The 9,940-nt window shown below is 38.9% G+C and overlaps 2 protein-coding genes across 2 annotated transcripts; one reads left to right on the plus strand and one right to left on the minus strand.

The window, feature by feature from the left end:
* Positions 1 to 467: 467 nt before the first annotated feature.
* On the minus strand, positions 468 to 3,470 carry LOC139576784 (homeobox protein Nkx-6.3-like). Its single transcript, XM_071403242.1, has 3 exons — positions 2,617 to 3,470; positions 1,654 to 1,823; positions 468 to 1,512 (listed from the first exon to the last, which is right to left on the minus strand). The coding sequence occupies exons 1-3, from the start codon at positions 3,023 to 3,025 to the stop codon at positions 1,282 to 1,284; spliced, it is 810 nt and encodes a 269-aa protein (XP_071259343.1). The 5' UTR covers positions 3,026 to 3,470; the 3' UTR covers positions 468 to 1,281.
* A 2,970-nt stretch (positions 3,471 to 6,440) lies between these two features.
* LOC139576783 (E3 ubiquitin-protein ligase NEURL3-like) lies at positions 6,441 to 9,696 on the plus strand. Its single transcript, XM_071403241.1, has 4 exons — positions 6,441 to 6,576; positions 7,581 to 8,081; positions 8,567 to 8,752; positions 9,115 to 9,696. The coding sequence occupies exons 1-4, from the start codon at positions 6,516 to 6,518 to the stop codon at positions 9,267 to 9,269; spliced, it is 903 nt and encodes a 300-aa protein (XP_071259342.1). The 5' UTR covers positions 6,441 to 6,515; the 3' UTR covers positions 9,270 to 9,696.
* Positions 9,697 to 9,940: the final 244 nt, after the last annotated feature.

Consider the following 9,940-nt stretch of genomic DNA (forward strand, 5'->3'; position numbering starts at 1 on the left):
ATACACTATGTATTATTCTGGGAATATTTCTAAAAGTTTGTAGTCTGTAAAGTGTGGCTGTTAACATATCCTCTTTATCTGGTGATGTAGACATTGCTTGATTGTAGAGCGACCTAACGCTTGATGTTTCATTATCAACAATAGCATCATTGTTTCATCATTGCTGATGAGTCTGATTTATTGGTCTTCAACACAGAACACTCCAGCCAGTTCAGTCACAGCACCCTGGTAACTATATAGATCACAGTGGGATTGGCCTTTGACCCCTCTCTTCTACTCAATGATTGTGCCTCCCTACTGCCGATCTGTCTTAATTGTCACTTGTAATCTCTATTGCTGATATAGACTTCAGTGCCTGTTTTAATGTCAGATCCAGTGTGCTATTAGTCGTTTGTTTTGAGATTGTTGTCTTTTATCTGAAAACAATTACAGAAAAACCAAGGCATGACACAATCATTTTACCATTGTTTTCAATAAATAATTCGCAATTTATTTTACAATTCCAAATTTCATCATTTATTTACACTATACTTATGGGACTTATTTTGGATGCGCAGAAACCCTCAAATGTCATGAAAGCTTGCCAACACATTAGTCGAAATAGAATGTTAAGACTTATTTTGAGTTATGTGTGCCCTCAACGCCAGTATGAAAAAAGCATTGCCAGGCTCTCAAGTTAAATTAATAAAGGTTAATTATATAAGTATTCTGTGTTCATAGTTACTGTACAGCAGTTGACTGTGAACAAATTCAAATGGACATTGAATGTTAGGAGTACAACAAGCAAATTAATTTGATAAAACAAAATAGTGTTTGTGTTTGTTCTGTACAAATAAAACAGGTACTGTAAACTGCATTATCAATGCTTTACAAATCATCTATACAGTTTGTCTGCTATAATGTGTCTTTATACATTAGAAACAATTTCCTTTCACGTTTGATACAACCATCAGAACAGATTATCATAATGGATTTCCCACATAACAGTAAACCAGTTTCCACATTGAAACGCATTGATATGTTCAATTCTCAATTGAACTGTTTCACCAATCATTACATATGTAACATCTCTCTGTTTTCATTATACAGTACTGTACGTCAAGGCAACAGTTCAAGTGAACTATTACCCCTTTTTCTCCTTAAACTTACTGTATTGTAAATGTGTCTTTTTTAACATGCTTGAATATTAAATTGTGGGTCTATACTACAAAATGATTTGTTTCATGATACCCCTTGCTACAACATGCACATCTGATTTGTGTGTGCGCTTGTGTTAGTGTGTCAGACGTGGTGTGGTCCAAGGTGGAGTACAGAGAAAGCCCGGCGGTGTTTACGCAGCAGCAGTCGTATCTTCTCGTCGTCTGAGTCGGGGTCCAGAGGCTTGTTGTACTCCTCATCCTCCACCTCGTTCTCCGAAATCTCTCCTCCATGCTCACCCTGTGTGGCCTGGGTGGAGCTAGGCTCTGAGGCACTCTTCTTCCTCCACTTGGTGCGTCGGTTCTGGAACCACACCTGATGAAATCATTTATTTACTTAGTGGGATTTCTTATTTTAACCAGCTTACATTACATTATACAATATTGTAATACTTTTTACAACTTGAATTAAGATGAAGTGTATAATTGTTAGTGCATGCATGTAGATCTGTTTTACCTTGACTTGTGACTCTGTCATGCCCAGGGAGTAGGCCAGTCTAGCTCTCTCTGGCCCGGCCAAGTACTTGGTCTGCTCAAAGGTTTTCTCCAGGGCAAATATCTGATGTCCACTGAATGTAGGTCTGGTGTGCTTCTTCCTGCCTGACATATCTCCTAGATGCCCACTGTCTGGAAATAAAGTATATATTACAGTTAAGTATTTTTTTTTAAATTGAGTCATTTGGGGACTTCATATTAATAGTGGAGTAAATAATGATGACCTGGTCAATTACATAGATATGAATCTCCTAACTGTAAAATGTTAGTCAAATATTCTTATATTGGAGGAATCAAAATGAATAAACAAAACATAGGACATATATACAACCAATTGTCCTGTATTTTTAGGATGGTTGTTTTAAAGATTATCAGATATAATAGTAGAAAGAATACATTTCTCAATACCTCATTTTTTCACATATATATATGATATTTTAAAAGCAATCTTGAAAGGTTTTATGTGACTTGCACAACATTATACTTGGATATAGCATGTAATCAGGTTCCAAATATTTGTATGTATGTCAAGTGGATGAATCAGTTTTTAAACAATGACACATAAAATAACATTATAGATTACAATATCTAATATTGAGTATTTCAAAGACAACAGTACACTCTATCAACAATATATTTACACCTTTAACTAACAGAACCTTGAATTAAAAACTTGAATGAGATAAATTAAGTTATTAAAATGTTTTAACTAAGATGTTTTTGAATTAAACAGCAATTACAGAGTAATTTACACAATTACATTTATTAATTAGTTTGAGCTTGTAGAAAAACATGATAATAATCTAGCTAATAATACAGTTCTCTGAATATCATGGATGATTGATAAGAGCCAATGTCCTGCCTCAGGCAGTTGGTTAGTGAGTGGTGTGATGTTAAGCTGATTACAGTGTGGAGTTAGACTCACTGTCTGTGCACTGCTGCCTCCCTCCTCTCCACTCGCACCCGCTCTCTGCCCAGCAACTGCCACTGCGACCCTTCATGGGGCACTCAGTGCCAGGCTTGGTGAAGCTGCCCAGGGAGGGGTTATAGTCTGCACAGCTGTAGTAGACCCCTGGGTCCACAGTGCCAAAGCCCCCCATGGTGGGGTATCCAGAGAGCAGGGTGGTGGTGCCTGTAGCGCCCATCATGGAACGGCTGAGAATGTTGCTAATGCCTTGGGCTGTGCCCGCTGCCTGCAGCTGGCTGTTCAGGCCTGGGTTGAGCTTGCAGAAGGAGTTGGGCACTGAGAACTGACACACAGGTGTCTTTAAGTCCGAGGAGAATTGGTTCAGGCTGTTGTTAAACAGGAAAGACCCCGGTATGTTGGGATCCATGGGAAGTGGTCCCGCCTCCAGATTTCACCAACTCACCTAACAAGGTCCAGTCATGAAAAGACCCAGTGTGGCCCACAAAGGTTCAAGTTCACCTCTCTCACCAAGCTGGATGAATACAGGTTTGTTGATTGTGTTCTTATTTCTTAATCCAGTCTTTTGATGTTCAAATGATGACCTATGATGCAAATGCCAATGTCCCCTAACTGAGGACCAGATTACTCCAGGTCACTGGTATCTGCAGAGGTGTCTCTCTAGCTGGCTATGACAGCAGAGGGCAGGTACCAGCATAAAACCTCTTCACTCTCTTCCTTCACCTGTTTTGTGCCATTGCACTGTACGTGGTAATTCCAAAATTAGCATCAGGTGTTGTGGCACCTGAGAAAGAGTGTTCACAGTTGCTCCTCAAGACAAATATCTCCTCCCTGCTCTCTCCTCGGGGGTCATAAATAAGCAGTATCTTGAAGTGGAGTGGCACCTTGATAAAGATAGGCCACATTAGAATCCTGCTTAGGATTGGTCAGGGTCTCACAGCTCTCATGTCTTTCTATTGGCTCCCTGGTCAAAGCCAACTATTGGAAAACAGCAGATTAATAGTGTTTTGAAAAGGTGGAGTGGGAACAAGTTGCTTTTTGATGGCCTGACATGGCTGGCCCTCTGTGGTGCTGAGGAAGAAGTAGCTTCGGCACACAGATTTATATTTCCTCTGTTTTAGTCCATTGCATGTGTTGTGATGTTGTGTTGCTGCCATGTTGTGTTGTGATGTTGTGTTGCTGCCATGTTGTGTTGTCATGTTGTGTTGCTGTCAAGTTGTGTTGTCATGTTGTGTTGCTACCATGTTGTGTTGTTTTAGGTCTCTCTTTGTGTAGTGTTGTGGTGTCTCTTGTCTTGATGTATGTTTTGTCCTCCATTTGCCGTCATTGTAAATAATAATTTGTTCTTAATTGACTTGAATAGTTAAATAAAGGTTCAATTAAAAAGAAAGTAAAACAACTAGCTTTTTCATAAGATATTTTGAATAGTGGTTATTCTTATAAAGCTGGATTTCTCTTTTGATGGAAGTTTGGTTATTATGTTGTTGCATTCTGTGACTATTCTCTGTCCATTTTATGCATCATCTCTAATGGAGTCATTGTTCTGTATCTATTCATACTCATTCCATTAATAGATAAAAATCCATTTGTATTTCCCACATCTTTATTCAAATGTATTTAATACTCTATGGAAATATAAATGTAAACAGTGAATTGATTAAAAAAATATATTTGAGTTATTATTTAGGATAAAAAAACAAATTAAAATCGTCACGGCATGTAGAAGGGTATATTTATTACAAAATGTAAACTCACAAATTATTAGAGAATTATTAGAGAATTATTAAACTTATTATTATTAGAGAATAATAAGAATTATTATTATTAACTAGTCTATTTGTAATATGCACACATATTGCTCTGATTTCTATAATTGTGTCTATATGTGCACATTTAGCAGAAGTCAAATTCATAACACTGGTATTGTTTGCTCTTGTGAGGACAGATTGATAGCAGTCTACGGGAAACGCCAAGAGCGTTGCATAATCTTGTGTAATCCTGACCTGGAGTTTTCCTGAGACAATTTAGTGGGGGGAGGGGAGATCTAACATGTGACTATTAGCTCACTTTTCTCCTTACTTTTTTCTGGTTACTATCGATATGTCCAGTAACTTTCCAAAAGTGGTGACATGATTTTGGAATGTAAATTGGGATGGTCTGTATCCTGTCACATGATGCTGAACCTGCTGATGCCGCAACCTCCAACAGAGGGCAGCCAAATTCACCTTTTTTTCCCTGGCCAATTTGAGCAGTGGGTGACCAGCAGTTTGATTTGTAACCACAAATGGTTGACATGCCTTGTTCTGAATGACCAGCCTGGTCTCATAGACTAGAGGTAACGTAGTAAACATAAACCCGGGACACTCAAATTAGTATGATATGTTATGTTTGGTATGGTTACATAAGACAGAAAGTTGGTGGTTGGTTGGGGTCTAGCAGCCCAAGGTTGCAGGTTGAATCTCACCATGAACAACTTTAGCATTTTAGCTAATTAGCAACCTCACAATTACTTACTACTTTTTAGCTACTTTGCAACAACTTTGCATTTTAGAAAAACCCTTCCCCTAACCTTAACCTTTTTAACCTAACTCCTAACCCTAACCCCTAGCCTAGCTAACGTTAGCCATCTAGCTAACGTTAGCCACAACAAATTGGAATTCCTAAAATATCATACGTATTGCAAATTAGTAACATGTTGTATGAATTGCAAATCATAAGATAACATACGAATTGCAATTCATAACATATCATATGAAATGGATGATGGACATACACAAATTAATACATAACATGCTAAACGTAACATATCCTACTAAATGGAGGGAGACAGATTTAGATTTACTATGTTACATCTACCCATGAGTCCAGGTTGGAATGACATAGGCTTTTTGAGTTACCATTGCACATTTTCAAGATCATTTCAAAAACAACAGTTTGAAAGGAGGTAGAGTTGAGAGGGAAGTGATGCCATTAGCCTATTTTGCAATGAGGTCAACTCACTGCCACCATGTCAAGTCCCCTGTGAGATACCTCACCCTGGCCCTGGCCCAATAGAGACTACTTTATCATATTACCGTCTCACTGAATCAATCATGGATGTTTGAGCTGATGCAACGGTTCAAATGTAGAATTTCCACAGAGTTTTCTAGTTATTTTTTAGACATTTGAAATGGAAAACCCCAACTGATTCTCAGTAACTCACGAGGCAGGTAAGATTATATATACTTTTTAGGTGGCTACTTCTTTTGTTACTGTTATAAATGATCCTCTCCCCATGAAAAAAATATGTGGTGCATATAGCGATGGTTAGAAAGTGGAACCTACAATTCTTGGATTAAAAAAAGATTGAAAGAAAAGTTTTATACAGGCATACAACATTCTGTTGTTTGCGTTGTAGGCTGTAGCTACCTGCTTTACATGTGTAGTCATTGGACATGGGGGAATTCCTTATTGCTGAAAGAATAATGTAATTTCTGGTTTAGCAGTAATTATCTTCACATTATATATACCTACTTAAAGAACCTGGTTTATTCATAACTTGAATAATGTAAAATGACAGTGAAACCACTTGGGCGTGATACCTCTGGTTGATTTCCCACAGTTTACTTGTATCATGCTTTAAAAATATAAAATGTTACTGTTTTCAAAGATCTCAAAGTGTTGGATAAAACAGAAAATGGTGTTAGATAAAGCAAATGAAAACATGGTCTCTTCTGTTAGAATGTAGGTACTTTTCCAGAGTACGGTCCTGCCCCTTAGCCCTCCCCTTTCCTTTCCTTGTGATGAGTAATCTTGTGTGTATAAACTACAGGCACGTGGGCAGACAGAGGAGTATAAAGCCTGCGAACACACCCACCACCTCAGAACTACTCAACCTACTGTAGGTGTACTATGTGGCTATGCATTACATTACAGAGGATACGAAGAGCAACATGTATAAGATGATCAGCAGAAGCCTTGGTAAGGATCGTCTCTTCATTGATGAATGATGACAACTGTGTTGTAATTGTAATAGGAGGGAAGTCTACTTCTAGTATATTTTCAGAGATGTAGACCAACCACTTATATTATAATGGTCTTATGTAAAATGAATCTTTATATCTACAAACATTACAATATTTTTCCTTCAATGTATCATGCACATTTACGTCAAGGGATTCTGGTAGGCACAGATAACAGTAAAGCTTGTCATTCACAACACTGACATACTATACATGGCAGTTACCCATGCATATGGTAGATCCTAGAGGAAGACCCATCTGTCATTTACGATATACAATTGAATAAGAGATTTTCTGGCAACCAGCCATATAATCTGTTTTATTTTTTTAAATTGTTATTATGGCTTGACTAGGAATTAGATTTACTAGTGACAAGAACTCTGCTATCCAGAGGCTTCTCTGGTCCAGGGTGAGAGGGGGCTAAATTATTATTAATGTGAATGAAAGATTTAATTTGAAACACAAGTTTAGAACAGGTTAATGGGGAGATACAATTTAATGTAAGGCAAATCAGATAATTGTTTAGGGCACTGTAAACAGGAATGTGATGTAAACAAGACTCTTCCTTAATATTTATCTATCAACATAGTGTAACTGCCTTTCTTGCTGGCAGTGTTAATGCAAAACTAAAATAATAATAACACTAATATAATCTCATCTCCTCTTTTGCAAGTAACATTCAGTATTTGTATTGATCAGTGAATGAGAATTGCTGTCATTTAAGATTATTTGACAAAAGCCTTTCCTATACCGATGCAATCTACTTTGTTGGCTTGCATAGAATCAATTCCATAAAGCAGTAAAGCAGTTTCATTCTCAGTCACATTCAGATATTCATTTCTATGTTGTTTTTATCATTTTAATCATTATGTCTGTCAACAACAGCTATCTATTTCATCTCTGACTGAGGTACTGTAGCATTCAAATGATTAGCCCTACTTCCCCTTTTCAAATCTTCTTTAGAGCTTGAGCCAGCACATGTTTGTGGACCTCGCTGCCTGGGCCCCTTGACTTTCCATAGGGAGGCGGTGGGGGCTTTGGTGAGCCTGAGCCAGGGGGCTAGACGGGCAGACAGGACTGGGGACACCTTCAGACATGGCCTGGTGTTCAGCAGCCGCCCGATACGGCCCCAGGAGAGGGTGCGTCTGCGAGTGGAACAGTGTGGGCTGAACTGGTGTGGAGCCATGCGTATAGGCTTCACCACTGTACCTCCAATTGCCAGAGCCTTGCCCTCCATGGCCATCCCAGACCTCACAGACATCCCTGGTCACTGGGCCGCTCCTGTGCCTGAGATGTGCTGCCTGGCAGGCTCAGAGCTGGAGTTCTGGGTCTCCTATGGCGGTACATTGTATTTCAGGAATGCCAACGGCCGACAACACAAACTGCTGGAGGGAGTAGACCTCAGCTGGCCCCTGTGGGCCATGTTTGACGTGTATGGGCAGACCTGTTCTGTGCTCTTACTGGGTAAGTTCAGAAATCAATGGAACATGTATGAATGAACAGTCTGTCTGTCCTTCTCTTTTGACCTATTAGTTTAACTTATTACTGCAGTTGGCTAAATCATTGTCACACAGAGTGATTCTTGGTAGTCGTAAACAAATCTACTTGAAAAAAAAGTATACACCTCACACACATGATTATGGGCTTAAAAAAGAAGACATGTACCATGTCAGTTATAGAGTTTGCATCCCATTTTGAGTTTGCATCCCAATATTATGCTATATATACACGTCAGAGAAGACTGAAATATAACAAAATTGTTTGGCATAGAAACACTGGATTTTCGTTAGGTTTTTAATAATAATCTTTATTAATTATGAAATTATGAAAAATATTAATAACATTCCACCCATGAGGCCAAAGAGGGCGCTTTTGGTCATTGACTGCAGGAAGGAACTACTGATGTCCAACTGTTAGTGACTAACCGCACATCTGGTTATCTCTTGTAGGTTCGGAGAAGAAATACTTTTTGTGTAATCGGAAATCCTGTCCTGCTCCTCAACGGCATTCCTCTTGTTCTGCTCATCAGAGACATGCCTCGCTCAATGTAGACACATATGTGAATGTGAAGCAAATTTGTCATGACAGGCATGAGAGATATCTTCTTCCATGTCCAGCCAATAAGCAGACATCAAGTAAGTGTCACGATACAACAAACTCTATCTTGTTTTAAAACTTTTAAATGAAAAATATCCTTCATTTGAATGTAATTACTTGATTTCTCATCTAGCTATTCTTAAAATAATAATGTTCCATACTATTTCAAACCAAACATTTTCCCAAGACTAACATTTTACACACATGTACTATTGTGTAGCTAAACATTTATAGAAACATCTAAGCCATGCTGGTTCAATGACATACTGTAGCTACAGTACATGTTAGCCTCACATACGAGTGAGCAACCTTTTGGACACCACACCACTAACCACCCTAACTTCAAAGCCATGCCGAGCCGAGTCCCACATGTAACTGAGCATATCTGTTCTGATTGCAGACTGTGAGAGTGTAGAGGACTGCGCAGTGTGTATGAGCCAGAAGGCCTGTATCAGCCTGCGGTGTGGCCATCAGTGCCTGTGTCTCCAGTGTGCCACCAGAGTGATCCAAGAGTTTGGATCCTGCCCTCTGTGTCGCCAGAACATCAAGAACTAAACGCCCCAGGCACAGACCATCACATGACAAACTGATATGATGATATGATCAAATGCTGTTGAGGTACAACCACAATAAGGCTGAGAAGAGGAAGAAATGAAAATGCACAATCTACTGAAAAGATAATGAATGTAACCTGCTGCTATTGGCATAAATTGCACAAAAAGACTTGAATGTGTAAAGCTATATTTTCTTGTACATGTACTTTACTTGACTGTGATCTATTACTCTATAAGAGTGACTTCCTGTGCTGATAACTATTCTGTTTGATATATAACTGTTTTAGGACCATATATCAATCGCTGCCTTTTACCCATACTGTATTTTTATTGTCTACTTTTTGTATCTGTTATTTAAGACATGTTGTCTGTTGTAGAAATATATATGTGTTTTATATGTGTAATAAAATCCATGAACATAACTGCTACTCGGCCTAGTGTGGTCTGCTCACTTTGTGAAGTAATACTTATGCAGCTCATGTAACAGTATAACTTTATGGCGTCCCCTCGCCCCGACCCGGGCACAAACCTGGGACCCTCTGCACACATCAACAACAGTCACCCACGAAGCGTCGTTACCCATCGCTCCACAAAGGCCACGGCCCTTGCAGAGCAAGGGGAAACACTACTTCTATGTTTCAGAGCAAGTGACGTAACTGATTGAAACGCTAT

The sequence above is a fragment of the Salvelinus alpinus genome, chromosome 5 (genome assembly GCF_045679555.1).
Source record: "Salvelinus alpinus chromosome 5, SLU_Salpinus.1, whole genome shotgun sequence".
Taxonomy (NCBI): Eukaryota; Metazoa; Chordata; class Actinopteri; order Salmoniformes; family Salmonidae; genus Salvelinus; species Salvelinus alpinus.